We start from the raw sequence: 18,221 nt of genomic DNA, 5'->3' as shown, positions 1-18,221 counted from the left end.
TTGTGCAAAATGGCAGGATACAAAAGAAATCCACACAAAGCCTCAGCATTTTTCTACATCCCCAACAAAATCCAATAGCAAGAGATACAAAGAGAAAGCCCATTCAAAACAATTGTCGAGGGCATAAAATATTTGGGAAACTAACTATCAAAAGAAAGTCGGGAATTCTATGAGCAGAATTACAAAACACTTTCCACACAAATAAAGTCAGATTTAAATCATTGAAAAAATATTAAGTGCTCTTGAATAGGACAAGCGAATATCATAAAGATGACAATACTCCCGAAATTAATCTACTTAGTGCTATACCAATCAGACTCCCGAGAAACTATTTTCATGACCTAGAAAAAATTACAACAAAATTCATCTGGAAGAACAAAAGGTCGAGAATTTCAAGGGAATTAATGAAAAAACAAACAAACAAACAAATTAAATAAAGGTGGCCTAACTGTACCTGATCTAAAACTATATTATAAAGCAGCAGTCACCAAAACCATTTGATATTGGCTAAGAAATAGATTAGTTGATCAATGGAACAGGTTAGATTCAAAAGACGAAATAGTCAATAACTATAGCAATCTAGTGTTTGATAAACCCAAAGATCCCAACTTTTGGGATAAGAATCCATTATTTGACAGAAACTGCTGGGAAAAGTGGAAATTAGTATGGCACTATTGGCCAGGATTTAGAGGGTGGAGTAGGACAAGGGAGGTGGCTGAGGTGGCTTGGAGTGGGAGAAGAAAGAGGAGATTCCTGTGACTGAGAGCTCTCTCCTCCCTTCGATAAAAAATAAAAATCAAGGATTTTCCTTATCTTGACTCTTGCTGGTTTTAAAGTATCCAGAGTGCTAATGCGGTCTTCATACAGGGGAGTCAGCAATGCCCCAGGGCTTTGTGCTGTCTGCCCTGGCGTTTGTGGTCAATTGTTTGTTTTAGGCTGCCTTCCTCCCATTTCAGATTGAAACAGACTTTTTCTGCTCTGTTTCCTCCCTTAAATTCTTTGCTACCCAGAGTCTGTACTGCCCTGAGACTCCGAGCTGTCTGCCTGGCGTTTGTACTCAGCCAGTTGCACTGGCTGCCTCCCTCCCGTTTCCAATATAAACATTCCTTTTCTGGCAATCTTTGAAATTATCTTCTGCTGATAATTTGTTACATTCCCAATATTTGTGGGTTCTGCCAGTCCAGAGATAATTCAGAGGCTGGATTTCATAATTATTGTGAGGGTTGTAGAGAAGATCAGAGAGAAGTGTGTGTCATCTCGGCCATCTTGGCTCCACCCCCGAAGTTCAGCTATAGCTAAAAGTTGTATGTTTGTCCCCTTCTTTTTCTTACCACCTCTTTAAGCACTTCTTTTAAAGGTGATGATGACTTTGAATTCTCTTATCCAAAGATATCTGGTTGAATAGCAATTCTCTTGGGAAATTTAAATGAAAAGCTTATTATTGTTGACTTGTATTCTTTTATTTCTGGGTTAGATTTTCATAGTTAGAATATAAGCCCAGACTCCCCCAAACAATGGGAAAAAAGGTCAGATGAGGATGGGGTCTTTTGTGTTCAGAGCATTTAATCTTGTGTTTTGCAGTTTATAGTCTGCACTCCTTTTGCTGACAAAGACCTTGTCATATGGTAGATGCCCTTTCTCCTGAGACCATAATAAATCCCCTTTTGCTTTTTCTTACTCTGAGAGTTTGTAATTGTTTTTGTGGTCCATACTGTCCCACACAGTACTAAAAACAGAATTTAAGGAAAAGAATAATTGTAAAAATACAAAATACCCAAGGTCACAAAACAAAATATAGAAATCCTAAACTGCCCAGTCTCAGAAAGAGAAAGAGAAAGAGGTCAACTGTAAAACTAACAAAGAACACAATCTCTGCTTCAAATAGTTTGATAAGTGAATTCTTTCAAACATTAAAGGAGCAATTTGTTGTGCCACAGTTTTTTTTTATTGTCTTGCCTCAGTTTCCCTAAATTGTTCTGCCTTAGTTCTTTGAATTGTTCTGTCTCAATCTCCCTGGTTGCATTCCTTCTTCCTAACCATTAAGACTGAGATAATTAGGGCTGAGAGCACTGACCATTAGCATTTCATAACTAGATATCTCAAAACTAAGAAGTATACTTATATATCTCCAAGTTCCAGACTTTCTGTCTCTAGCTGACTACCAGTTCACTCCCAGTTTATCAGAATTTATGGTCCTGCTCCCAAGCTGTCAGAACCGAATTGATATTCTCTGCCTGGAAATTCCTGCCATTTGCCAGTGTTCAGACTCCACCCCTTGCCTTTGTCTCTTAGACACCCATCTTAGAGCCACACATAAAAATCATTGGAATCTCACATTTTATGCTGGATTCTTTGAGATGAAAGTCCATTTCAGCCCTGGAGGCAGAATGGATTCTGCTCTGCCTCCAGACTATCTCTCCTCAGAAATGCAAATAAAATATTAAAAACTTTCTAATCTCTATTTTGCCTCAGTTTCTCCAGCATTGCAAAAATAATCTTCCAGTATTGAAGGGGGGAAAAAAGCATTGTACCAATCCTCTTATTAAATTTAGAGTTAAGTATTACTGCTGAGGTCGGGGAAGCAGTTCCTACTTTGAAATAAACATGTGACAAATTCACAATGGCCGTTCTCTTTGGCAAAAGGTAAATATATTTAGGAGAATAGGTTACAGACAAAATGAAGGAATACAACAAACACAAGGAAAGGTAAACATAAAATAGAATTGGGAGAGTAATTGGTTAGAATAACCAGAGTTAGCTAGTAGAGGAGAAAGGTGCCATTAGAGGGAAGGCATTATGAGAGAGAGTGCCTCATAATGAATCCTGAAAAAAAAACTTAGTAAAGATCTTCATCATAATCAGATCTTTTATAGGGAAATACAGTCTTGGGGAACTTATCTGGGGAACTGAAGGAAGTAAAGGTAGAATTCAGAGGAAGGATCAAAGAGCCAGATGCAATGCAGTAGACTGATCAGGTCCCAAACCAATCTAAAGATATGCTAATCAATATCTCAAAGGTTGTTTAAAGGTGCACACAGGTTTGAGAAACAGATAAAAGAGTTCCATCTTCACAATCATTCTACTTAAACAGGATAGTTTAAGAATTGATTATAGCTGATTATAGCTGATTAGGCTTCTTCCTGACAGGCGAAGAGAGTAAATCACATTGATATGGTACAGCTTCTAGCAGTAATCTTGAGGTTCCTGACCTTAGAGTGCTATTGTTCTGACAATCTGTCTGTCAATGATTCTAAAGTCTTCTGGCCTTAGAAATACAATAATATAGTTATATATTTCTTCCCCTAGATTTTAGGGAAGATAGAGCAATGATCCTTGAAGTCTTCTGCTTTAAAGTGTTAATTGTTCTAATAATCTATTAGTGATTCTAAAGTCTTCTGATCATAGAATAGTCCTACGAACATTGCTGACTGTCAGATAATCTGCTGGTCAGTGATAAGCAAGTTCCTGAGATAAAGTGATCACCTTTCAAACCTATTTATAAACCATAAAATTAGCAAATAAGTCATATGAAGCTGTCGTGTCTCTAACATTGTCTTATAAATTTATTTTCTTTCTCCTGATTCTTTTCTAAATTCTTTTGGAACTTAGCCCTCTTCAATTGGCATTAAAATTACAATAAACTTTGCCCCTTGACTTGGGGGTGGGTTCAAGCCTGCAGATTCTTTTGGGTTACCTTGCAACACCAATCTTCCAGCTAAATCTTTTAGGATTGATGTAAACTATGTCCCCCTGATCTTTGGGGAGAGTGGATCAGGGTTAGAGAAACCCTAAAATCTCAAGCCCTCTTGGCCTCTGGGAGAACCTCTCCGCCCCCTGTTCCTATGGGAAACTCCCAGATGGTGATCTCCTTCTACAATTCAATTGGAGATTTTGGCCTGGGGTATAATCACCACCCTTCATTGAATTGAAAATTAGTCCCTCAAATTCATCTGGAGATTGCTCCCTAGCTTTTAGCCATAAAAACCCAATATAATTAAAGGCTGAACCCCAAACCTTTCCTAAAATTACTTTCAGGATTTAGCCCACTGACCAAGTTGTTTCTCAGTGTAATAAGCCCATTTTTGCCACAAACCTCACTGAATTGGAATTGTGAATTCTTTCACAAGAACCTGCAGCACAGGCCAGGGGATCTCTCACTCTCATTTCTCACATCTCAACAAGGTCACCTTTTGAACTTTAGCGCTACACTACAAATCACTACAATATTAGTATTTCCATCTTACAAATCAGAGAGGTTGTGACTTTTTCAATGTTCATTTCAAAGATGGGAAGGGAACTTCCTGAAGCCAATATAAAAAATCCTAATGTACCTAAAAGATGATAAAAAAAAGATAATAAGAAAGCAAGCACCAAAGTGTCCCTAATGAGTTCAAGTACTGAGGCAAAAATTAGCCTCTGTTACTGAAAGAAAAATATAGCCAAATCTGTGCATTGAGTTGAATTCTACTAAATTTGTGTCTAGGCTACAATTTGCTCTAATATTTTGCCCATGGATATTTTAGATTCATTCTTTTACTCTGAGTTTGTTTCCTAAACTTTCATGTCCCTATCTATCTATATATTGTAGAACTTTTTTTGCTTTTTTTATTTTTTTAACCTTGCAATCTATTCCCTCACTTTAGATCTGATGCTTGAGCTGGGTTCTGTGTACTTAAGAGTTGGGGGTAATGTCTGAGCTGATCTTTTATCTTCTTAGGTTCTTCTATTGCTTTTACTGCTCAGCCTGGGACCTGCAAATTTTCAGTGATTTTAAATTGTTGTGTTCCAGGGCTAAGACAGCTTCCTGCCCTCCTCATTTGCTCTTGAATATGTTGTTAATACACATCTGCATCTGTCAGCTTGTCCTTGCTCAGAAGTTGTGGAAAACTGCTGCTGGAGATATATGTGTTGGGATGTGGGGAGGAGTTGACTTAGAAACAGCATCAGAATAGTTGAACTTCAGACTATTCTGATCTGGTACTTATATTGAGGCTCAGAAGGGGTCACAGATCTGTGGTGTTAGGTGTCTCAAAAGAATTTGCAGCCTTGAACCCATCTCCAAGTCAAGGGGCAAAGTTTATTGTAATTGTAAATTGAAGTGAGCTATGTTCCAAAAGAATTTAGCAAAGGACCAGGAGAAAGACAATAAATTTATAGAACAAAGTTAGAGAGACCAGAACTTCATATGACTTGTTTGCTAATTTTATGGCTTACAGGTAGGTTTGAGGGATGGTGTATTCACTATTATTTCAGGAACTTGTTTATCACTGACCAGAAGATCATCTATCTGACAGTCAGCAATGTTTACAGGACTATCCTAAGGCCAGAATACTTTAGAATCACTGACAGACAGATTGTTAAACAATAACACTCTAAGGCAGAAAACCTCAAGATCACTGCCATATCTTCCCCAAAACCTAGGAAAAAATATGTAACTATATTATTATATTTCTAAGACCAGAAGACTTTAGAATCATTGACAAACAGATTATTAAAACAATAGAACTCTAAGATCAGGAGAAGTCAGGATTACTGCTATAGTTCCCTTAGAAGCTGTACCCTAACGCTTCTACCATAGTTATTTCACTGAAAGTTTCAGCCTAAATTGAAAGCTAGAACTGAGCCCCTCCTCTGCTCCTGGGATAAGAGCCATGCAACTATAATTTGCTTCTGTGTTCTTTCCTCAATATGAAGTTCAGGCCCAGGAAAAGATCTATCAGATGGCATCCATTCTTGTACTCTATATGAGTTCAGGATTTCTTCCTGCTTCAGTGCTTCCTGCTCTGGTGCTCATGTTTTCAGCCCTTGTCATTGGAATGCTCCACATGCAAGATACTCCTAGTGAGATCCTAGACCCTCTGTCCAGAGCACTCTGCCTTTCTCCCTCATCTTTGGACAATGACTCATTGAGACTTTTTCCTGAATTTCCTGATCAGAATTCATTATAGTGTTTTCTAAATTTTTGCAGAGGAAGTATTGTGGGGAAGCTAACCTGTACTCTTTTATCTTGACTTCCAGGTGTTTGATGCTATATGTCAGGCATTATACTAAGCATGGTCTCTGCTCTTAAGCACTTTGCTTTCTAATGAAAAAGAATGCAGCAATAACTATGTACCATCAAGACAAATACGGTATAGATGAAAGTTAACCTAAGACTGAAGTCACTGAATTGAGAGAAGGCCCTTCAAAAGGCCCTGAGAAGGGAAGGATTCTGGAGAAATGGTGAAGTAAGTCAAAAAATTCTAAGTACTTCATAATTCCCCCACAAACAAAACAAAATTGTCTCTCAGAACAAATGTATTCCAGTGAAAAACAAATGAGACTTGGGAAAGAACAGGGGTTGAGTGTGAAGTTAAACACCTCCAAGCCAGTTCTGCTGGTGGGAGAGTAGGAGCCTTGGGACTACCTTGGTTCAGAGGCAGCTTCAGCTGAATCACAGGAACTTTAATCTGCTGGAGCCACCAGAATCTGGACAAGTCTGGGTTATGACTGGGAAGACTGAAGGAATCTCTATTGATAAGGAACCCAAGATCCAGATGTGCTGCTGCTAATAAGGAACCAGAATACACTCTAGCGAGTGCAGAAGCAGTGGGGCAGGATAGCTATGGGTAGTAGGAATTTACAGGAGGTAAAGTTCTTGGTTTGGGGTTCCAGGCCAAAGGGGAGAACTGAGGTTAAGCTAGAGGTACCATCCCTACCACTATGAGAATAGGGAAGATTAAGGTTCCTCTTCAGAGCAGGATACTGATGTAGGGGGGGAAAAAAACCTCTCCTAATCCAAAGAATAATAATAAATGATTACCCAAAAAGAATTTATAGAAGAACTCAAAAAAGACTTTGAAAATCAAATGAGATTGGGAAAGCTTTAAAAAAGAACAATCCAAGAAAAACAAGATTATGAAAAGAAAGTCAACCAATTAGAAAAGAAGATCCAAAATTTTAAAGAAGAAAATGATACTTTGAAAATTAGAATTGAACAAGGGAAAGATAGTAAAATTATAAGAAACCAAGAAATAATAAAACAAAATATAAAGAATAAAAAGAGAAATATAAACATAAGAAAAACAACAGATCTAGAGAACAAATCAAGAAGAAAAAACATAAGAATAATTGGACTACCTGAAAGTTATAATAATAAAAAAAAAAGAATCTTGACATGATAATACAAAAAATAATTAAAGAAAATTTTCCTGAACTGATAGAACAAGAGGGGAAAGTAGAAGTACAAAAAAAAAAAAAAAAAAAAAAAAATCTACCAGTCATCACCTCAAAGAATTCTTACAAAGAAAACATATAGGAACATCATGACTGAATTTCAAAAACCTTAAATCAAAAAAGAAAATTTTATAGACAGCAAGCAATAACAAGAAACCAATTCAAATATACTGGAGCTGCAATTAGAATTAAACAGTATTTATCAGCAGCTATAATAAAGATTATAGGTCTTAGAATATTATATATTTATGATAAAAATAAAAACTAGAACTGTGGCTGAAAATATTATATCCAGCAAAATTAAGTATAATAATCAATGAAAAAAATGGACATTCAATGAATTTTCAACTCAATAGAAAACAATGTATAAAAGTCAACATCAGAGAGTAATTTCAAGAGATTCAATAAGGAAAAACTTTATGTTTTATTTGTGCAAATGTAAACCACATATCTAAGGTTGGCAATGGTGATTAAGTAGCCCAAAAGAAAGAGTGAGATAGAATTTAGTATAAGGTGACTCTAAAAAGCAAAATCATGTAGAAAAATTTTTAAATAGTAATTATGCTATACAAATAAGATGTGAAAGCAAGAACTGATAACAGAGGAATTAACAAGTAGTTCTGAAAACATACTCACGTTGGGAATTGGTGAAAGAGGGAAACACACACACACACACACACACACACACACACACACACATATATATATATATATATATATATATATATATATATATATATATATATATATATATATATATATATATATATTTATAAAAGGGTATAGCAACCTCCAAAATCTATAAAGAAATAAAAGGGAAGGAAATAGGATAAAGTGGGGTATGGAAGGGCATGTAGATGAAAGGGAGTAAAATCAATAGGAATGAGATAAAAAAGCAGGAAAAGGGATAGAAGATCAGAAAAATAGAAAAAGAAAATAAGGGAGGGATTCATGGAGGAGCACAGAGAGGTTAAATTGTAAGCAAATTAGGCATAGAACTATGGAAAAAGAGAAAATAAGAAATATATACAAACCTAATAAAAATGATCAGAAATATAATTTATTATTTTTTTTAAAGTAAGAATATTAATCATTGATCTCAAATGAAGTCAAACTTAAAAAAAATTCCAAAAGGAGAGAAATGTACATTATATGTCAACCATATTAATATTACTTTAATTGGATGTGTGTGTGTATGTAGGTATATGTATATATGTGGGTATATATATATATGTATATATGTGTGTGTGTGTGTGTATGTACGTGTGTATGAATACATACATAAATATATTTGTGCTTAACTGTAACCTGGGGAGGTGGGGAGGAAGAAGGGGGGGGGAAGAATAAAGTTAAAAGTATATAGTAGAGAACAAAGAAAACCTACAAAGAAACAAAGAAAAGATGGATAGTCATGAATACAATGTCTTCTATTCTTATATATGTTTTCTTGAAATGGAAATTTATTGTTACACATTTTGTATCCTCCCTGATGCTCTGCTGAACATATAACATGTGGCTTTTTTTTCTTTTTCTGTATTTTTTTCCTATTTTGTTTTTCTTTATTTTTGTATTTAAGTTTTAAATGGATAAATACATTTTTAAAAGGCCTTGTCAAGAAGTCAGAATGGAGCAACATTTATAGACTTCATTAGTAAGATGAAATGAACAAGAACCTAATAAAGTTCAAGTTTGTGTTCTTGTATATTAAACCAAGAAAATGGCTATCTTTTGGTATATTAATACCATGACACTTTTTCAGTAAGAAAATGCAAATTAAGACAACTCTGAGATACCACTACACACCTGTCATATTGGCTAAGATGACAGGAAAAAATAATGATGAATGTTGGAGGGGATGTGGGAAAACTGGGACACTGATGCATTGTTGGTGGAGTTGTGAACGAATCCAACCATTCTGGAGAGCAATCTGGAATTATGCCCAAAAAGTTATCAAATTGTGCATACCCTTTGATCCAGCAGTGTTTCTATTGGGCTTATATCCCAAAGAAATACTAAAGAAGGGAAAGGGACCTGTATGTGCCAAAATGTTTGTGGCAGCCCTGTTTGTAGTGGCTAGAAACTGGAAATTGAATGGATGCCTATCAATTGGAGAATGGCTGGGTAAATTGTGGTATATGAATGTTATGGAATATTATTGTTCTGTAAGAAATGACCAGCAGGATGAATACAGAGAGGACTGGCGAGACTTACATGAACTGATGCTAAGTGAAATGAGCAGAACCAGGAGATCACTTTACACTTCGACAACAATATCGTATGAGGATGTATTCTGATGGAAGTGGATTTCTTTGAGAAAGACTCAGTTTCAATTGATAAATGATGGACAGAAGCAGCTACACCCAAAAAAAGAACACTGGGAAATGAACGTGAACTATTTGCATTTTTGTTTTTCTTTCTGAGTTGTTTTTACCTTCTGAATCCAACTCTCCCTGTGCAACAAGAGAACTACTCGGTTCTGCAAATATATATTGTATCTAGGATATACTGCAACATATCTAACATATATAGGACTGCTTGCCATCTAGGGGAGGGGGTGGAGGGAGGGAGGGGAAAAATCGGAACAGAAGGGAGTGCAAGGGATAATGTTGTAAAAAAAAATTACCCTGGCATGGATTCTGTCAATATAAAGTTATTATAAAATAAAATAAAACATTTAAATAAAAAAAAAGATTCTTGGATTTAGAAGACAAAAATGTTTTTCTATGATGTAAGAGAATCTACTAAATTCAGAATATTTTTAAAAAGTTGAACCCTAGGGGGAAGGTGTGGTTTAAAAACTAAGCTAAGTGTTGAAGGAAGTCAAGAAAACCCTACTTCAAGAACAGCAAATAGGTCAGTGGCCCTTGATCAGAGTGTATATAGAGATGGATAAAAGGTAACCTAACTAGAAAAATGGGAATGCCAAAACAGAAAACTTTATATTTGTTCTTGAAAGTAAAGGGTACCCACCAAAATTTGTTGAATTTAGTAGGATGAGGGAGAGTAACATGGTCAGACCTTTATTTTATGAAAAATCACTTTAGCATTAATTGGAGAATGAATTGGAATGGAGAAACACTTGAGTCATGGAAACTTAGAAACTAGATGAGGGCCCACACCAGGATGGCAATTATATGAACCAAGAAAATGGGACATATGTGGAAAATGATGTAAAGGTAGAAATAATAAGACTTGATGACAAAGTGATTTGCGAAGGTGACAAAATGATGCAAAAGGATGATGCAAAAATTTTTAACTAGGGTGACTAGAAAAATGATGGTATCCTGAAAACTAATAGGAAATTTGGGAAGAGGAGAATGTTTGAGGTGGGGGGAAATAAGTCCTATTTTGGACAGATTGAATTTGAGATAACATTCAGTCTGATATATCTATAAGGGAGATGGTGATGTGAGACTAGAGAGTAAGAGAGAGGTTGGAGATATATATAAAGAGAAAGATACAGGAATCATCTGAATAGTGATGATAAATAAACATGTAGGATATGATAAGATCACCAAGTGAAACAATTTATAGGGGAAGATGAGACATCTCAGAACAGAGCTTTGAGGAATATTCATGGATAATGGATATGAACTGGATGAAGATCCAGCAAAGGAAACAGGAAATGAATGGAAGACATATGGAAAGAGAATCAGGAGTAATCAGCATCACAAAATTCCAGATAGGGAAAAATATACAGGAGTAGAGAAGAATTAAAATGTCAACAGCTAAAGAGAGGTAAAGAAAACTGAGGATTGTAAAAAAAAAGGGGGGGGGCAGGATTAAATTATATAATTAAGAGATAACCAGTAACTTCGGAATAAGTAATATCATTTCAGTTCTGAAGTTGAAGCCATATTGAAGAGGGCTTTGAAGCAAATAAAAGGAAAGAAAATGGAGGTATCACATATAGACATTTTTCTCAAAAAGTTTAACCCTGATATAGAGAAGAGATTAAAAAAAAATAAGAGTCAGATCAAATTACACCTCTTCTTTAATGTCCATGGACATTTTAAACATTCAAGTTTTAGCTTACTATGATTTATTGAACAGTATGAAAGGCTACTATTTTAGGCAAAAGATTCTCATTCAAATAAAGTTTGCATGATAGTTTGTTAAGTATTCTTCTGAAAGTTCTTTCTATCTTTGACATTAGATTGATTATAACCTCAATCATAATGTGATTCGAAGTGATATTATAGACTAAAAGTCTGAAATTGGCTTAGACCACAAGGGAAAGGAAGTAGGTTCAGAAGAAGAGAGGGGATAGAGCTGCTGTAATCACAGTTTGTCAGACCACATCTGATGCCAAATTGGATCTTAGTTTAATGCTTTGTTGATTGTCTAGACCTAAGAAAATCATAAAGCAATGTATATTAAAATAAACAAATGGCAAAAAGAAAGAGAAAATAAAAAAGAAAATTATCTTAACATAATTGGGAAAGATAAAATACTATTTACAAAAACAAACAAAATAAAACCTGTAAACATTTCTGAATTTTGAGTATTAGAAGAAGGGTGTAGAGATGAAAAAGAGCCTAGGAAGATGTAGTATATTATCATTTGCATCACCTATGACCATTCCCTCATTCAAGTGATATAAACTCTTAATCCAGTATAAAATACTAGACTGAAAGGAAAAATAACTGAAGTCTTAGTTTAGGGCTCTGACACTATGACTTCTAACAAGTCTCTACACTCTGAATCCTTTTATAACAGTCCTTGACCACTAGCAATCACTTAATTTCCAAAAGGAATTAGGTGTGGATTAGACTCCATTGTCTAGAGTCTATTATCTAGTGTAGACTAGAATCTAGTGTCTAGTATCTGTGGCTTGACCTCCCAACATGAATTAGATCTGCTTTTCTCCATCCAATCAAAAAAAGGTTTTTTGAGCCCCCAATCCACAGGAAAACCTTGGCTATGATGTTCAGAAAGTAGATCATAGTTGTTATATTGTTTTCAATATAATAATATTACCTACTAAGTACTAAGTACATTTTTGAAGGAAATCTATCCAGAATGGGTAAGAAAAGAGGAATTGGAGCTTTGAACAGACTATAATTCTATTTTTCTTTTACATATTTTCTAGTACAATTCTTTTAAAACTGCCTACCACAAAAATCTATATTTGTCCATAGCATTACACTGAAATAATAAAAGTGGGAAAAATATGTTTCTCTTTTTCTTTTTCCCATCTGTGAGTGAAGAGGGAGAGATAGGTTTTAGTAATACTTAATGGTTTACAGCATCTTCACAAACTCAAAATAATTTTAAATTAGTTGTCTCCTTTACCCACAAAATATGCCTTCAAGAGAAAAAAAAAGACAAACAAAGGGATTTATCTCCATTTTATAGTTAGGAAAACAGAATTAAAGAAGGAAATTAATCAGGGTCATATAATGAATCAAATGAAGGCTTGGCCCAGGTGTCTGTAGCAACTAGGATAAGGATTAGAGGCTCAATTATCATTGGTTGATGAGCTTTGGAAGACATCCTTTTCTCCATCATAATCATTGTCAAAGTCCTTCTAACCTTATATGTTTCCCCCCAGCACAGAGTTTCTGATCTTCCCTTCTTCTGTTTCCATTTTGTACATCACAATATATTTATAAATATGGGGGGGGGGAAATGATAAGAGTTATTGTATTTTTTTCCTAATGCCTTGTTTAGTCTAATTTCTGTGAGTTTCATTTTCTTCTTCACACAATCATTTTCAAGTTATAGCCAACTTTTCATGATCCCTTTTGGGCAAGTCTAGGACAGATCTGAAATCAAGAAAAAAGTCTTCTTGACTTTAGGCCTAGAATTCTATCCACTATACTACTTAGCTGCCTTTCTTACTCAGATTCAATTTATAAGGAATTGATTCTAGTTTTTAAAGTATAAAATGGTTCTTTGAGATGTAAATGATCTTCATCATATCAAAGAGCATGATTTGGAAAATCAGTGAATACAAGTGATATGACTAAAGCCAATAAGAAAACTAAAAATAAAATTTAAATTTAAAATTCGTAATTTCAAGCACACATATTTAAAAGTGGTTGGAGACAGCAAGTCAGAGAAATAGGACGATAAAAAGCAACCTCCTTAGAGCTAAGATCATTATCAGTCTATTCTAAGAAACTTTTTGAACTTGCTAGCCTGCACAACCCACCTCTTTTCTGGGAAAAACAGTAATAATGAGCTACCTTTATTTGTTCAACTCTTTAACTTTCTCTCTTACTCAATGAATTTACTTTATTCAAAGATTCAAGAATTATCCAATCTACAAATCTAAATCCAAAGAACTACTACTAATAGCTTAAAATATTCAGAATTTTCCCAGTCTTCCAGGTGAAGGCTGCCTGATTATGAGTACCTTACCTTAAGGTACTTCGAAACATCTCCATTGAATCCTCAGAAGGCCCTTATCCTTCTTGAGGAACATTGACCCAATGCCTTCTTTAGAGCCCCAGTGACATCCTTGTTTCTGAGGCTATAGATGAGTGGGTTGAGCATAGGTGTGAGAATAGTATAAAAGGCTGACACAGCCTTATCTTGCTCAGGGGTGTGGTAAGAGTGGGGAAGCACATAGGTGTACATGGCAGCTCCATAAAAAAGACTGACAACAACCATGTGTGAGGAACAGGTGGCCACTGCTTTCCGTCTCCCCTCAGCCTCACTCATTCGATAGACAGTTATGAGGATTTGAGTATAAGAGGCAGAAATGACTGAAAAAGGGATTAGAAGCATCATGATACAGCAGACATACATAGCTGTCTCATATGCTGAGGTGTCTGTGCAGGACAGTTTCAGTAAGGCAGGGACTTCACAGAAAAAGTGGTTGATCTCTCTTGAAGCACAAAAAGGAAACTGCATGGTGACTGGAGTCAATAGGAAGCCATCCACTGAGCCACCTAGCCATGCTGCAGCCACAATTAGCAGGCATACCTTGCGGCTCATCAAGATAGGGTAACGAAGAGGATGGCAGATGGCCACATAGCGGTCATAAGACATGAGACCCAAGAGGAAGAATTCAGCACCTGCCAAGGTCAAGTAGAGGAAATGTTGGGCAGTACAACCTGCAAAAGAGATGTTATTTTGGCCCACCAATTGATCCACTAACATCTTGGGCACAATAGTAGAAATGTAGAGGATATCCATGGTGGAGAGTTGACTAAGCAAGAAATACATAGGAGTATGGAGATGGGGATCAATGTGGATAAGAATGATCATAACAGCATTGCTAGCCACTGAGATCACAAAGACCAGGAAGATGAGAGAAAACAAAAGCCATGGGAAGTTTGTGTTGCTGAACAACCCAAGGAGAACAAAGTCTGCATACATAGAATAGTTTCCCCATTCCATTATTTGTGAATGTCAGTAGACCTAGAGATTGGAGAAAAGAAGACAGAACTAATAGATAAGCTTAATTACATGAAGTTAATTCTAATCACAGACTCAATAACTTTAGATTAATTTATAGTTTTTCTAACAAATACCAATATTTAATTTTCCCATTACTTGGGAAACACATTTTGTTACTGACTCCCATTTAGTTGATGTATTTTACTTTCTTTTTCTGGAAATACAATGCAAATTTTACTGATTTCTACTTTTGTATACTACTCTTAATTATACACTATGTTAACATCTAACCTCTCCTCTTTTAAATGGCATCTAAAATAAGATAAATAGTTTGAGGGAGAAAAAAATATTGTTCTTTCTGACTGGGAAAAAACCCACTATATTTTCAGCCCAGGTTCTAAATTCCCTATGTACTACTTATTACCCATGTTTCTATGAACAACTAAAAAGACAGGAGAAGAGGAAGAGAAAATTAAATAAAGAGAAGGAAAGGGAAGGGAAGGGAAGGGAATGGAAAGGAAGGCAAGGAAAGGGAAGGGAAAAGAAGGGAAGGAAGGGAAAGAAAAGGAAGGAAAGAGAAGGGAAGGGAAAATGTGTAATATACGTATGTATGTGTTTATGCATGTATAAGCATTAGTTTTTCTAGGCCTTACAAAGTACAATTGTCCTTAAGGACTTTAAGGACCTAAAAAAAATCAATAAACATTTTTATAAGTCTTCTGTATGCCAAGTACTACGCTGGTTTTTAGGTATACAAAGACAAAAGGGAACAATCTATTCTTCAAAGAGTGTACATTGGATAAGGGAATATAATAGTCTTATACTTCCTTGAGAGAAAGCCATGTCAAAAGTGTGGTGTAAAATTAAAGAAGAGGTTATTTGGTCCCCTTGGAGTACAACCATTTTGCACTTTGTATACATAAGGAGATGTGAAAGAGGCCTTAGGGAATGGGTGAAAAAAAAAAAAAAAAACAAGGAGTAATTGATCTGAAAGTGACAGGAAAACATAAATTGGATTTCCTCACCACACTCTTCCTTGAAATAAGTTATCCTCCCCTCAGATTTTTTTGAACCCTTTTAAAGCACCTCATTTTCTCTTATCACATTCTCCATTATCTTACTAAATTATGTATGTTATCCCTTCTACAATTAGATTATAAATTCCTCTACATTTTATGCTATATCTATGCTCTCTTTGTACATTCTCCACATAAAAACCATTTAATAAATGTTTATTTAAACATAATTTAATTGTTTTGTAGATGTGTTTGTAATAGTTATTCTTTCTATTTCTATAATCACAAGATGGTTTTATGTGAATGAATTTAACTGATTCTGCAGGTCAATCATTTGGTTTTTGTTCTGGAGGTTGTCTATGTTCCCAGATCATGCAAATCTTTAGACTGAAGCTACGGGTCATTTCAGTTAAGTAGTTGTTAAATACAAGGAAATAAATCAGCGAAATCTGTTGAGTAGGAGCACTATATAGATATAGCCTAATTGAAATACTTCCATCATTTGTTTCATAGCAATCATTTTCAGCAGCTATTTGTCAACCTTAATGTTCTTGTTTGGTTTCCTTCTTTTTTCAGACTCTCATAACCACCAGCGCAATTAAAAGCAAGGATTCAGCAATAATATTTCATTACAGGTAAAGAAAGAAAATTCCTCCCTACTCCCAACCCAAGAAAGATGTAGATTCTCCTAAGACTCAGGATCATTATCTTTCAGAAATTATGAATAATTTTGAAGAGCTAGAGGGCAATAGCTGTCACTGGTCCATAGAGGTTGTCACAGCCCAAAGAATTAATAATCCATGTAGATTTCCTATCAAGAACAGTGGTGTCCCCAATCCTGACCCTTCCTGAAATGTGCTAACAAGACCTTAGAAAGCTTCCTTGTATTCCTTATAATCAAGAAAGGGGGAGAAATGAAGTACATGGCAATTCCTTAGATTTAAACATTAACTCCCTCCAAAATTCTATGACTTCACTCTGTTCTCCCATTTAAAGGATGTGTGAAGTTCATAGAACTGTGAATCTAAAATTGTCTTGGTAAAGTTAACATGCTAATAAATTTCAATGTGCTCAAAGTCTTTTCAGTAGATTTGGTAGAATTGGATAAATATTTAACTATAGTGAAAATAGATGTCTTTTTGAACATTGACAGTTGTGAATCCATAGAAAGAAATTTTAGGGATGGAGGTAGACAGCCTTCTAATTAATTTCCTTTTCTCGAATTTTTTCCCTTTCAAAATTATTCTGCATACCACTATCACATTGCTCATTCTAATTTACAAGTCTGAAAATATCACTCTGCAACTCAAGAACATTCAGTGTCTTTCCATTGCTTACTAAATAAAATGCATATTCCCTAGTTTAAAATTCAAAGCACTCTATAATTTATCTTCAACTTGACTTCCCACTCCATATGTTCTTCCTTCATTTAGTATCTAATCAAGTCAAACTAAATTACATTCATTCTTCAAACTGATCCCACAGATAGCCATTGTTCCTCTGTGTACGCTATGGTCTATGCTTGGGCTGCACTCACCACACTATAACTGTTGAAATTCTAATGAACCCTTCAAAGCCTAGTTCCAATGATTTTCCCATTATGGAGTTTTCCCTTGTATCCACAAGTGGAAGTTATATTTCTCTCCTTAAATTTCTGATAGTACTTGAGTTACTCTTCTTTTATTTTAAGCTATGTTTTAATTATTTATTCTCTATATGTTTTATATACCTTGCTAGATTATAAATTTATTGAGGACAGCAACTGTATCTTTTATTTTGTATAAATAGAACATAGAACAATACTTTGAATAAAATAAGAAACATATTTCTTAAATTGATTTGAATTAAACAGAGATGATTTTCATGATTTTGTAGACCCTTATATCATATAATCCCAGAGTTGAATTTACATATTATTTGACATAGAAAGGAATTATATAGATTCAGAATTGGAAAAAGTTTGCAAAGGCAATTCATTACTCTATATCCAAGAACACAAACCATCTCAAACAAAGAACATTCTCTTTTGCAGTTAGCATATACTCTAGGAAGATAATTCACACTCCCCTACCTTATAATTCTCACTATGAAAATAATCTTTGTTACAAAAAGAAAATGTAGAGCAGCTAATAGGTCATTTATATCAGAAGTAAACAATGTTTCAAATGGAGTACATCAAGTTTTGAGTTTTGAACTCTTGCCATAAAGGTGCAAGAGATATCAGAAGCATCATATGTACACCTGTCACTGACTTGAACAGCAAAAATTTAAATTCGCACATCACAAGAAGAAAATGGAATATGTCAGCCACTAACCCTTGAGCAAGAGGGATTGGGGCATGAGCTTGGACCACAAAAATCTAACTTGTGTATATAGCATTGACTTCTGACCCATACAATAAAATTACTTTGCTTTTTCTTTTTCAAAAGCCTGCTGGTGTGTGTCTCCTCAAATTTCTCCCCATCTAATCCATCCTTCATTCATTCATTAATTTTTTTTTTTTTAAGTGCAGGTTCAGTGCAGATTACAATCCTTACTCAAGTGATTTCTAGTGACTTCCTATTGCCTCTAGGATCAAAGACAATTTGCTCTATTTGACATTCTGAGCTCCTCATAAATTAGAGCCCTCCTACTTTTCCA

At 35.1% G+C, this 18,221-nt stretch overlaps 1 protein-coding gene across 1 annotated transcript; it reads right to left on the bottom strand.

Moving 5' to 3' along the window:
- Positions 1-13,614: 13,614 nt before the first annotated feature.
- Positions 13,615-14,565, bottom strand: LOC127559048 (olfactory receptor 2T27). The gene has a single exon (XM_051992593.1). The coding sequence runs from the start codon at positions 14,563-14,565 to the stop codon at positions 13,615-13,617; it is 951 nt and encodes a 316-aa protein (XP_051848553.1).
- Positions 14,566-18,221: the final 3,656 nt, after the last annotated feature.

This window comes from Antechinus flavipes, chromosome 4 (genome assembly GCF_016432865.1).
Source record: "Antechinus flavipes isolate AdamAnt ecotype Samford, QLD, Australia chromosome 4, AdamAnt_v2, whole genome shotgun sequence".
Lineage (NCBI taxonomy): Eukaryota > Metazoa > Chordata > Mammalia > Dasyuromorphia > Dasyuridae > Antechinus > Antechinus flavipes.
The sequence above is the reverse complement of the archived record's forward strand: the minus strand, read 5'-3'. Positions and strand labels throughout refer to the sequence as shown.

Excerpts from the sequence above, each read along its gene's own strand:
- LOC127559048 (XM_051992593.1), bottom strand. The coding sequence starts at position 14,565 with ATGGAATGGGGAAACTATTCTATGTATGCAGACTTTGTTCTCCTTGGG.